This window comes from Onychomys torridus, chromosome 10 (genome assembly GCF_903995425.1).
Source record: "Onychomys torridus chromosome 10, mOncTor1.1, whole genome shotgun sequence".
In the NCBI taxonomy this organism is placed as follows: domain Eukaryota; kingdom Metazoa; phylum Chordata; class Mammalia; order Rodentia; family Cricetidae; genus Onychomys; species Onychomys torridus.
Window position 1 is genome coordinate 25,753,120 of NC_050452.1, and position 13,286 is coordinate 25,766,405.

The 13,286-nt window shown below is 48.4% G+C and overlaps 1 protein-coding gene across 1 annotated transcript in view; it reads right to left on the reverse strand.

The window, feature by feature from the left end:
- The window catches only part of Tbc1d10a (TBC1 domain family member 10A), a 31,529-nt gene extending 24,392 nt beyond the window's left edge, over positions 1 to 7,137 (reverse strand). Inside the window, exon 1 of the mRNA XM_036201083.1 lies at positions 6,870 to 7,137. Within this exon, the coding sequence (XP_036056976.1) occupies positions 6,870 to 7,078 (209 nt within the window). The 5' untranslated portion in view covers positions 7,079 to 7,137. The remainder of the gene's footprint in view (positions 1 to 6,869) is intronic.
- Between the last annotated feature and the right edge of the window lie 6,149 nt (positions 7,138 to 13,286).

The following is a 13,286-nucleotide window of genomic DNA, read 5'->3' on the forward strand; positions in this document are numbered from 1 at the left end:
TAACTACTTGTCTAATGTATGACTTCTTGTTAGACTATAAGTCATTTGAAAGCAAGACTGGTTTCTATCTGGAAGGCGACACAGGGCTACATATATTAAATGCTGGATAAAAAGCAGGGAACTAGCTCTGTGACTGAATGAGGAGACACGCTTAAGCCATGAGGCACAGGAGTCCATTGGAAAGCTGGCACCAGCACCCTCATACCCCTGTTAGTACTTTCCCTATCCCATAAGCTAGAGCCATGTTTCCAGCTAGACTCTGGAAGACTTGCTAGGAGCTTGCCTCTCACAGATACTGGACTCATCTGTCCCAGCTAAGGCACCAGCTGGAAGAAGAAAATACAGGCACTCCATGAAGCTGGGTTGGGGGTGGGGGGTGGGGGATGAAGAGTCGGGGAGTGGGAGGGTGGGGAGGTGGCACACATCTTTAATCCTAGCACTTGGGAGGCAGAGGCAGGAGGATCTCTGAATTCGAGGCCAGCCTGGTCTACAGAGTGAGCTCCAGGATAGCCAGGGCTACACAGAAAAACCCTGTCTCAAAAAACCAAAAAAAAAAAAAAAAAAAAAAAAAGATACTCATGAAATCAGAGTGCCCCTTGGTTGTCATCTGCCTCCCCTTGATTTCATGCTGAAAGCCCCATTCCTCTGTCCTAGCTGCCATTTCTCTGTCCTCAGTCTCACTCCGAGCTCATTGGAGAGAAGCCTGGCTCTCCTTGTAGCTTTTCTTACCATCCAATTTGTTTACCAGGCAGCAACTACAAAGCTCAGTGTTACTCCCCTCCTGCCTCCCCCAGCCAGGTCAGCCAACTCTCTCTCCTGCTAGAGAGACAAAGAGCCCCTTGATGTGCCCTGGGCCTTCCGGCCAAGTATGCACCTTGGGGATATGACAAAGGCAAATCAGCAGCAGCCCACTGCAAAGGCTCCAGGATAGGCTGTGTAAGAGGCCTTTCCACCTGTCACTCTCGGGCTAGCCAGTCTGAGCTCTAATGACTTACCAGTCTCTTCCTCCCTCTGGCTATAGACTGCCTAGTCCCACCATAGATCCTTTGGCCTGTCTTAGATTCTCATGACAATCTCATCACCTGTGATCTAGCTCCTCTTTCTGTCATCTTCAACAACTAACCCATCTGAAACACAGGGGGACTCAGGCTGGCATTCAGGGCTATCTGCTTAACCTCTTTTCCCAACCTACCCTTGCTTTCATCCTGCCTGCCATCTCTGTTCTTAGCACGTTATACTTCTCAAAGAGCTGGCTTTTGAGTGGAATGTCGCACATAAGTCCTTCCTCAGCCAATGAAAAAGACCTTGTTGTCCCTTCTGAGTGCTAGGATCAAATGGTACTTCTTCATAGTGTTGTAGGCGAAACTGCTGCTTCCTCTTATAGACTCTAAGAGTAGCTGCACACCTCAATTACAGCCTTTATCACTCAACATTGCAAAGATCTGTTTGTGGTTCTGTCTTTCAACCAGTCTGAATTCCTTGAGGGCAACAAGACAGAGATGTCTTGTTCAGTTCTTGTCCCAATCACAGTATCTGGCAGAGCAGGTATTCAAGAGTGTCTGGGAAATAAGCTCACTGCTAAAGTGGCTGAGCTAGCAAAACAAAGCCTTTAGCTGGCTCCCCAGGCTGCTACATGGGCTGACTACCTCACTACCTAAGCAGAAGTAAAGAGCTAATCTGTGCTGGTTTCTGAAGAGCTAGAGAAGAAGCAGAGTAGTGTCAGGTAGGAAAGATGGAGAAAGATAAGATGAAACAAAGAAATCCAAGTTGGCAGCTGCCCTAAACTCCTGGCTAAGGGAGCTTATAAGCAGGAGTGTTGGCTTGACAGTGGGGCAGCCAGGCCAGTTTTCTCTCTTCTAGGATTCTCCCCACAGAACCCACGTGGGAGGAAGAAAATTGGCCTGGCTGCTTCAGGATTTATCAGGTGATAAATTTGGGGCACTCTTTTCTGAGGTCTTCAGGTGCTGGTGTTCAGAATTGAGACTACCACCCTTTCAAGGGAAATGAGGTTCACCTGGATTAGGATTTTCTCTTCTCACTATGGCCTGAGGTAGGGAGTAGATCACTAACTAACTACTCATCTTTAAAAGGGGAGTTAATAGTCATTGAGCACCTACTCTGTCCCAGGCTCTTTTCACACATCAGTTCATTTAAACCTCACAGCAACCCCACAAAGTCTGCACTAGCATAGTGGGTAAAACACCGAGGTTCAGAGATGAGGCAGCATGTTCTAAGTCACACAGACAGCCAGGCTCCAGAAGTTGTATTAGGAGAGGGCCCAGGACTATCTTCTTTCCCCACTCTGATGCAAACAGATTGGGTGACTGAACCTCAGTCAGGTATGGTGTGTGTGTGTGTGTGTGTGTGTGTGTGTGTGTGTAGTTTTTTTGTTGTTTTTCTTTTGGTTTTTCGAGACAGGGTTTCTCTGTGTAGTTTTGGAGCCTGTCCTGGAACTCACTCTGTAGCTCAGGCTGACTTTGAACTCCCAGAGATCCGTCTGCCTCTGCCTCCGGAGTACTGGGATTAAAGGTGTGTGCCACCACTGCCCGGCTCAGTCAGGTATTGTTATCCCCTACCCCCAGGTCCTGTTTCAGGCCAGATGCTGGGAAGACAAAACATCAAGCAGGCTCCACTGCTTATCTCTTTCCCACAGCTTAGGGTTTCTAGCAACTGGACACACAGGCACCTTCCCAGGACAGCAGCTGGCAAGCTGCCTCCTCTTTTACCAAGTCAGATCTTGAACAGGGCCATCAAACTGGACTTTCCTTAGAGGCTGAGAGAAGGAATGAGGGGAAAAAAATGGGAAGGCTCAAGGTCTTGAATCAAAGACCTGGGCCACACGTGTACAGCTATATTCTTCCAAATGAACTACCCAGGGACCATTGCCAGCTTCATGCTCTCCTGGGACCTGTAATACCTCAAGAGAAGTGCATAGTCTGAGCTTACAAACTAAAAAAGGCAGTGGAGGCAGCACAGCAAAGAGGCAGGCTCTGGCTTGCCAGGACAGCCCTGGCCCCACCTCAACAAAAACTGGCATAGAACAATCTGTAAGGCTGCCAATTAAGCCAGTTCTATGACTACCAAAGTCATTGAGCTGATATAATTGGTTAGAAGAGAGGGAACCAGGGGATTAAGAAGACAATACTACGGTTCCATATGTTTCTCCCTGAGCTCAGCTCAGATCACTTGCTCCCTGAACAGGAAGCCAATGCCCACAGGATCCCAAAGAGTCTAACTCCTGACTCATCTGGCCTACATACTGAGCAGATAGAGAGGCAGGGTGGGAAGCTCCAGCCTCAGGCTAGTGCTGATAATCACTTGGGAAGAGAAGAGGAAGGTTAGGGATTTACCTCTCCAGCTACCAGGGATTTAACTTATGTCCTCTCCACGTCCTGACCAACTTTCAGCTGCAGAAGGACCATCAGATAGGTCACTCTTCTCCCTCAAGAGATGGAAGGGTGATATCACTCTTCCTCTCCCACCCTTCCCTGCTCAGAACACCTGGTCTTCTTGGGATTTCACTGTCCAGCTAAGTCTTGGGCTAACCCAGAACTAATGCTGCCAGGGCCTCTGTCTGTGGCTCTGCCACCCACATGGTCATTCATGGGCTAGTTGCTTTCTTGCCTTTGGCTACTGCTCAAGAGAAGACAGGAAACAGTTCAGTCCCACAAAAGGTTCTCTACAGAGCAGGCTGAATGAGAAGATGGAAAAGTGGAGCAGCATAGTTACTTTGGGGTCAACCCCCAGCTTTTCTCCTAACAGACTGAAAATGCAAGGCTAATACTTGTTTCCCACCTATCTGTATGACAGTGGCCACCTCCAAGTTCACTTTTAGTTTTCTGACTTGAAATATCTAGCAGTAAATCATTCAATTAATCAATATTGAGCATTTACTCCACTGCAGATCTGAGGAGAAAAAGGTGAATAAGCCTGGTTGGTCCAGCCCTACCTAATCTAATCAGACTAGTGACAAACATGCTCCTACCCTTCCTGGCCATTCCTGTTAGCCCCCACAATGAAGGAAGCAAGGGTGAGGGCAGGTAGGTTCCTATTAGTCCTCTCCAGTTTTGCCTGCCTGCCAACCGGTTTCCTGATGGGGGCCAAGGGCCATAATTATGGATGGTGAAGCTGGTCCTGATGGGATTCTCACATCCTGGATCCAAATTCTAGTTCTGATGTAATATGTTAAGTGAACTTAAGCAAGTTTTTGCTTCTCTGGTCTATTTTATCTTCTAGACACAGGCTATATTGGTCAATCTCTTAAGATCCATTCCAGCTTAGCCTATAATTTTATGATATACTACAGGCCAGAATGTAACAGACACTAGAATGAGGAAGCGTCGGTTTCTTTCCCATGCCCACAGCCCCTGCAACTACCAAAACTGACCTGTATTGAGGCAACGTTTGGCCCAGGGTGTCTGAAATGGACCTTTAAACTGGAGACAGAGTCCCCATCATCTCCACTGCAGGCCATTTGTGCTAATGTTTCACTTCTCTGGGATAGCACATGGACTCCTAACCCTCAACCACAAGACTAGGTTCAGGGCGGTCACCCTGAAACTTCCCACAACTTCCCCTCTTATGGCCTTGGGCAGGGACTTACTTTTGGCTTTTTTAGAACCACAGCATAAACTAAACAAGGAAGATCCAAGCTTTCTGATACCAGAGATTTTGCTAACAGACAAGCTGAAGAAAATGAGGTAGGGAGACAGAAGTAGATCGGGCATCTCATTCAGCCTTGGCCTCACAGACACCGGAGATGGAGAGGGCATCTTGCAGAGCCACAACCCGGGTTTGCAGTTGGAGGGTGGAGACGATAGACATCTGGCTGCCTGATTGGGGACGAGAGCCAAAGGGAGGTGCTCCCATTGGGTGACTTCCCACAAATACCAGAGGTACGCCCTCATTTTTCTCTTCATTTCTCAGACCCTTAGAAGGAGAACGAAAACTATTTCTTGGGCTATTACTTGTGCCAGGCATGGTGCTGAGACCTAGGTATCAGATTTTCACTTTTCTCAGTAGCACTGGATATAGGCATTAATTTTGTCCTTGAATAAACAGGATAGGGATTCAAGATCTGCCCAAAGTCACACAGCCAACAAGTATGAGCCCTAAGTCTGGCCCTTCCTCACTTTATCACATCGCCCTGTACCCTGAAAACTGGTTAAATGCCTAATAAGCATGAAAGAAGCATTTTCATGCTTTAGAATTTACCAGCAAATCTGAGCTGTTACTTCCAAGACCCTACAAATAATACTGAGAGTCCCTTCCCATGCGCCCAAGACCTCACCCCTCCCTGGCCCCAGTTGAAACACACCCTAAATCCTCTCTACATGTAGCTCAGACCAAGGAAACAGGACAAAGTCAGGATGGAGGGTGAGAATGAGGAGTTCTCCTGGTTTGGGACTGGACTGGGCTTAGCCTAATGTGAGCAAGTCTAGAGGGGGTGGTAGAGACAGATCTAGTGGGTGGGAGGAAACTCCATCTAGGTCAGAAGCCTGGATTTGTAAAATTTTCCTCCTAAGGAGTAGGAGGCCTGGTGAATAAGAGACTCTTGGTGGGGGGAGTTATGAGATTATGGAAGTGACATTTATATGGAACTTTATGGAGTAGGTTTCTTAAGATAGTCAAGTCCTGAGAATAGCTGGGGACACCTTGGGCAGTCACAACTAGTCAGAGGAAAGGGAGGGATATATTCTGGAGTAAGGCTCTCCTGGTGACTGTGAGGTTCTTTCTGTCTCTATAGAAGTGGGAGGGAGGCTTATCAGTTCTCTGTATGGCACCAGTCACATACCACAGGACAATTGGAATGAAGTGGGATCTGGAGGCCATCTTCCTGAGAGGCCCACCAGATGAACTCACAAGTCTCTGGGAGGACTGACTTCCAGGGGTTCTGTGGGACAGAAGGCTAGCCCAACATGCTCATCTTGGAAGGTGCTACTCCACTGCCTCACCTTTTTCTAGTGGCCAGTGGGGTGCCTGGGTGCTCAAGGGTGGGGTGCTACTTAAGTGGGGCTCCTGCAGTCTCCCTCCTCCTTGTCCTGCCCTACATCTGGATTTGGGAAGGAAGTATACACGCACACAGCAGCCTGGGAGTCTGCTGGCTGGCTCCTGCGGTGATGAAGCTGACAGTGAATCCAAGAGGTGAGGCACTGTCACTCTATAACTACTAGGAAGGGGGAGTGACTGCCCACCTGTTGCCTGTGACAATGGACAAAGCTGCCTTTTGGCAGAAGGGGTGTGTGTGTGTGTGTGTGTGTGTGTGTGTGTGTGTGTGAGAGAGAGAGAGAGAGAGACAGACAGACAGACAGACAGACAGACACTCTCTGACTTTTCCAGGATGGAAAGAAACTGCGGGTGACAAGATGGGACTGTCTGGGAGGGAGGTGGCCAGGGTCAATGTGTCTCTGTGTGACCTGGAGTGGGTGGAGCCGGCCGGGAGTCCTGAAGTTGATCTAAGATTTCCTGGGGTGGGGGTCGGGAGGGGTGAGACAAGGACTCGAGGGGAGGGGAGGGAGGAGGGCAGCTATGGGGAAAGTATGGGGCAGCTATCTGTGCGCATGTCAAGGGGTGGCAAAGTCAATCAGCCTTGGCCAGGGTGACCTGGTGAGTCTAGGGGCTGGTGCTGGTGCCTATCCTCCAGTCGGGGGTGCAATGTGAGTCCCTCGGAGGAGCGGATCAGTCGGTCGGGGGGAAGGGGTACCGGCGTGGGGACCGGGAGGAAGCGGGTGGCCTGTCCGTCCGACGTAGCTAGGAAGTCGGCAGCCGCTCGGGGCGGGTCCGTGGGGACGGGGCAGTGGAGACACGTTGGTGGTCAGGCCCGCGCCCGCGCTGGCCCCGCGCCCGGCCCAGACCCCCGCGCTACTCACGCGCCCTCGGCGCCCTGCGAACCCACGATGAAGCCGAACTTGTCGATGCGGCGCTCGGCGAAGCCGTTGGCCTCCGAGTCGGAACCGAGCGAGCTGAGCTCGTCGGCAGTGGCGGCGTCGGGGCCCTGGGCCAGGCTCTCCCGGGTCCCCGACAGGCTCCCGCCCGCTGCGGGCGCGCGCGGCCCATTCTCTCTGCTGCTCTTCGCCATCCTGGCCGCGCCCGCCACCAGAGCGCCAGCGGCCACCCTAGCCGCCTCAGCCGCCCGGCCTCCGCCGACGCTGCCGACGCCCCGCCCACGCGCCGCGCCCATTGGCTGCCGCAAAGCTGGGGGCGGCTCCCCGGGGAGCTCCCACCACGCGCCCAATGGGTGCCGAGGGCCCCGGGCCCAGCCCCTCCTCCCCGCTGGCGCCAACTGGACGGACGTGAGGGGGCGGGACAACCGTCACCAGGGGCCCTCCTTCCCTGGCTGCCAATCACGAAAACTCACCTGGACTAGCCCTTCTGGCTTTTCCGGGTTGGCCCTGGGCTGGCGTGTCACCTGCTGCGGCTCTCGGGAAGAAGGCCCAGGGCTTCCCCGGAGGTCCTGCCCGCCTCCGCTTCCTTGGGTCGGCTCCTTGCGAAACGGGGTCGTGGGTGGGGCTGCTTCGCCCGTGCATTTTGAAGAATAGTGATGAGACGCAAGTGGGTTTAGGGATCTGAATCACCTTGCTGTTCTGCTTAGGGGCGTGGGAGACCCTGTAAGAATAGTACTGAGCCGGGCGGGGTAGCTCACGCCTTTAATCCCAGAAGCCGGGAGGCAGAGGCAGGCGGATCTCTGTGAGTTCGAGGCCAGCTTGTTACACAGAGAAACTGTATCTCGAAAAACTAAAACAAAATAACAGCAAAAACAAACAAAAAACTTGACCTTGGCTTTACTTTGTAATGTTTTTCCTTCCCAACACCCTTTTTTTAGTGAGGGTTGATTTGTACTGTTTTGTTTTGAGATAGGGTCTCCAAAGCGCTTTGAGTTTATTATGTAGCCCAAAGTACTCCCGTCTTCCAAGTGCTGGGATTACAGTTGTGGGTTGCCATGCTCACCAATGGTTTTATTGAGTTATGAGTAGCATACCACAAATTCACGTTTAAAGTGTATACTTCCTAGGTATGAATTCCATCACCCCACCCACACATGCACAAATAAAAATTAATGCATGCATGCCTGCAATCTCCTTAGTAGACTAAAAAACATCATGAGTTTCTGGGCCGACTGGGCTACAATGGCCCTATCTCAAATAAGTAGTATAATACTATGGTTCTTTAGCATCCTTAAGAGTTGTGCAAACATTGAAATCAAATTTTCGAACATTTTTATTGCCCAAAGAAATTCCTATTCAGTAACTTGTCACTTCCAGTCTGTCTCTGGCAACCACTACTCTTACTTTGTGCCTACAGATCTGCTTTTCTAGACATTTCAATTATCTGTGGTTACCAACCATTTTGTGTAACCAGTTCTGTTTAAGAGAGGATCTTGTCTTGCTATGTGATACAGGCTGGCCTTATGCTTTCTTTTATTGCTTCTAAGATAAATCTACATTTGAGCACTTATTAGTGCTTTATTCTTTGCATGGCTGAATTATACCCCATTGTGCTGACATACCACATTTATACACTGTTCATCAGTGAAAGCCATTTGGATGCTTTTTTCTTTTTCTATTAGGAATAATGTTGTTTTGGTCAGGTAACTTAGTATTTCATTTTTCTTAGAATTTCTTCCCCCCCCCCCCAAGCTGAGGACCGAACCCAGGGCTATCACTGAGCTAAATCCCCAACCCCTAGAATTTCTTAAGAGTAGAATTTCTGGGTTTTAGTGGTAACTCTAGTTAATCTTTTTTGTTGTGTTTTGTTTTATTTTCAAGACAGGGTTTCTCTGTGTAGTTTTGGTGCCTGTTCCAGATCTCACTCTGTAGACCAAGCTGGCCTCAAACTCAAGAGATTGGTCTGGCTCTGCCTCCTAAGTGCTGGGATTAAAGGAGGCATGTGCCACCACCGCCCAGCAACTCCAGTTAATCTTAAAAAAAAAAAAAAAAAATATTCCTAGCGCTCAGGAGGCAGACAGGCACTCTGTGTCTCTGTGTTTGATGCCAGCCTGGTCTACAGAGTGGGTTCCAGGATAGTCAGGGCTACACAGAGAACCCCTGCCTTGAAAAATAAAAAGCAGTAAATAAGTAGTGTATACGTGTGTGTGCATGCATGGCATGTGCGCAGCAGTCAGTCAGGGGCAGACGTCTTTAGGGGTCCTTTTTCTTCTCCCACCTTTTGGATCCTGGGTATCAAACTGAGGTCATCAGGTTTGGCAGCACGGGCCTTTACCTACTCAACCATCATGAGGGCCTATTTAACCTTTTGAGTAATAGGCAAATTGCTTTTGAAACTGGCTGGTTATGCCATCTCTTGTAATCTTTTAGTAATTTTATTATATTTGTCCTATTTTACAGGTAGATGAATTGAGGTTCTATGAAGTAGTCAGTTGCCTAAGATCCCAGACTAGTTTGACAGTCCCAGGACTTACAATGTTTGTATTTGAAGAATTGGGCCAATTATACTTCTATGTGCTCAACCCCAACATCCAACTTCCGGCCCTAGAGATTGTCAACTCTTAGAGCAGTTCCTCATTCATTTAGTATTCTATGGTTTACCACAGTGTCGTCTGACACTCCCTAAATAACTAAGGGGGAACCAGGCTCAGAAGGGACAAAGAGACAGTCTGCGCTGCCGGCTCAAGATAGGCTGCAAACCGTCTGAAACCAGCTCCAAGAAAGGGGTTTAGCCTAGAGTGACTCACCAGCCATTTCCTTGATGCCACATGGCCTGACATTCTTGAAGACCTGCAGTCTACATTCCATTTGTTTTTGGTTTCCCACAAGAAGAGCAACAGAGACATGGGAGCAGGCATAGGCCATTTTGCTCTTAAACCCTGTCTAGGAGGACATTCCTCCTTTCCAATGGCTGAGCACAGCTCCAAGGAGGCAGTGAGTCTCTCCGGATATAACTGGAGTGGATAGGTGCAGTATCCCCTTTGACCTCACAATCCTGGTCCTAACGCTTGATCCAAAACCTGCTACCATCCAGTCCCACAGCAGATGCACTTTGTCACTGAGGCAAAACACCCAACAAAAGCCTAGGGAGGGCGGTTCACGTATCTGGGATTTACAGTTTGAGGATGCAGTCCATCACCATGGTGGGTAGCTCTACGTGGTTTCTCTCTCTCTCTCTTTTTTTTTAAAGACATCTCGCTCTGTAACCCCTGGGATACAAGGCATGTGCCACCAGCTCCTTCTTCTGTTTTAGTCCTGGACCTCAGCCCCCCACATTCACAGTGGCTCTTCCTCCCTCTTCAGTTCAACCTTCCTAGAAACCTCACAGATATGCCTGGAGGAGTCTCCTAAGTAACTCCAAACCCAGTCAGGTTGAAGATGCAAACTAGCCATCCCCCAGATACCCAGAGATCTCAGCGCAAGCGGACCTGCCTTTCAGAATCAGGACAAAGTTGATAACTCAATTCTGAGGCTTTTCTTCTTTTGAGCCAGGGTCTATGTTACCTAGGCTGGCCTCCAACTCCTGGGCTCAAGTAATTGCCCTGCCTAATCAAGTAGTTAGGACCAGGTAGGCACTACCATGCCTGGCTTCTTTTAGATCATTTCCTCGTCAGTAAAATGAAATACTGGGGGAAAACAAACAAAAAGCAAAAAACAAAAGCAAAAGCCTTAATTACTGAGATTTTAGTGTGACAAGTCCTTAAAGCATTTGGTACATGGAAATTCCCACTAACAGTGGGCAGAGGTGACAAAATTCATAAATTGCAAGTTCATGAATGTCTTGTTTTCCACCACAGCCTACAGCTGTGGCAGTGGAGTTAACAGCTTAATCCAGGCCATGTGGCTTGCTTCGTGGCTGTCCTAAATTACTGGTGCAAAATCACTTGAGAACACCATTTTCCTCTTCTGAAAAAACTGGAATGTCAGCAATTACTTGGTGAGCCAGTGTGCTTTGATTCTGAAACCTTGAGAACAAAGCAGGCACACTGCTTTCTATGTGTCAGGATGATTGTGGGTGCATGTGAAAAGCTATGTCAAGTGTCTTCCTCAATTATACTCCACCTTATTTTCTCAAACAGTCTCTCAATGAACTCACCAATTCAGTCAGACTGGCTGGCCAGCCAGCTCCAGGGATCCTCCTGTTTCTGCCTTCCCTTGTGGTGAGATTCCCAGTTTTATATGGTGTAGGGACCTAACTCAGGGTCTCAAGCTTATTTGGTAAGCATTCTGACAAATAAACCATCTCTCCACTTCCCAATGTTAATTTCTTTAATGCCAGAGCACTTTCCAAGTTTTTTGTTGTTGTTTGGTTTTTGGAGATAAAGATTCTCTGGGTAGCCCTGGCTGTCCTGGAACTTGCTCTGTAGCCCAGGCTGGCCTCCAACTCACAGAGATCCACCTGCCTCTGCCTCCCAAGTGCTGGGATCACCACCTGGCTAAGTTTTTTTTTTTTTTTAATTAACGTTTTTAAAATTTATATGTCTGTGTATGTTATGTGTGTATATATCCCCTCAGGCAAGCTGGAGTTATAGGCAGTTGTGACCAATCTGATATGGATGCTGGGAATTGATCTAGGTTCCTCTGGAAAGAGTAGCAATCTATGAGCACTGTATGATTGTAGTGAAATGGGGCTGACTGTTACATGTTTGTTGACCCATGAACTCACAGCACAGGCCTGCTGGAACCTGGGCCTACCAACATTCTATCATGGATGGGGGTGGGAGTTGTAAGGTCTCATCTACAGCACTTAACAGTTGCTTGAGTAGCGAGGCATATTCTTTAGTGGTATAGCCACTGGTAAGTTGCCCTTGATCAAATACACAACCCTAATTAAATGCAGTGACATTTAATTAACACACACACACACACACACACACACACACACACACACACACACACGAAAGGAGGAAACTTGCTGCCAAAAAAAAAAAAAAAAAAGGTTGCTGAAAGGAAGAGATGATGATAAGAAGGGCATATGACCAAAGTGCCTTTATATATAATAGGTATTATATATAAATAATACTTTGTTTTGTTTGGAGATAAGAGTTTCTCTGTGTAACAGTGCTATTCTCCTGCCTCTGCCTCCCAAGTGCTAAGATTAAAGGAGTGTGCCACCACGCCTGACTATTTTACATTTAATGCAATTAAAAAAAAAAAAGGATTAGTAAGCACTTTTTAAACTTGCAATGTTGTAAGATGTGCAGTGCCAGGAAACAACATTCATCTATGGCCACCAAAGGTCACAAGGCTCTGTGGTCAATGAGCCTCCAGTGAATGTGAGCCAGGACAGGCATTCATTCAGGAATTCTGGGAACTGTGAACTCCATGGGGTGTGAATCAAAGGGCCAATTCACTTGCATTCTGCCCTGCCCCATTCCTGGACTCTTGTCATAGCCTCAGCTACAGAGGCACTATGGGGTCTGCCAGTCTGTAGAGGCACTCGCCCTGACACCAGGCCATGTCCCTAATACCAAAGGGAGCTCTTGGGCATGGGATTCTCCAAGGGTATCTTTCCGATGTCCTTCCCTCCTGGAAACCCCTCCAGAGGGTTTCTAGTGCCTCCCAGTTAGTGTCTAGCCCTGAGCTTTGCTTTCAGGCCCCTAATCAGAAAAGCCCACCAAATTTTGCACTAGTCCCTAAGCAACCTTTGGACAACCAGGTGAAAGGCAAATGTCACACAGGGTACAGAATGGCACGACATCAGTATGGTTAAATGTGAGGAGTTTGTAATGCAGCCAGGTTTCTGGCCCTGCCGAGGAGCTGCTTAAACTTAGGCTGGGAAAGGGAAGGGAAGGACTAGAATACTGTTCCCATGATCCTGACAAGGTTTTCCTCTCTCACACCTGAATCACATCAGGGGACCACAAATGAAAAGGCAATGGGAACTCTTAGGGTCTTTGAGCATGCGTAACCCTCAAAATGAAATCAGCTTTGTCTACATCTACATCAACAGGCTCTCACCTCCTTTCCTCTGAATATTTACAGCAGCACCTACGTCTCTGTAATAGCACAATTCCAAAAATAATAACCTACATCAGGACCTCACTCAGTGATCAAGACTAATGTATTGCACATATTCTTCATCTTTGAACCATGTGATTGTGGGCATGTGACTTGCCTTTGGTACCTCACACAGGAAAATCACAGAAGGACTACCACACAAGTGCCAGAACAGGAAGCAGTGTCAGGTCTGACAGCTCATGCTTTTAATCCTAGCAGTGGAGAGGCAGTGGCAGGCTGATTTCTGTATGTTCAAAGCCAAGCTAGCCTATATAGTAAGTTCCAGGACAGCTGTCTCACAACCACCACCATAAAAACAAACAAACAAACAAACAAACAAAC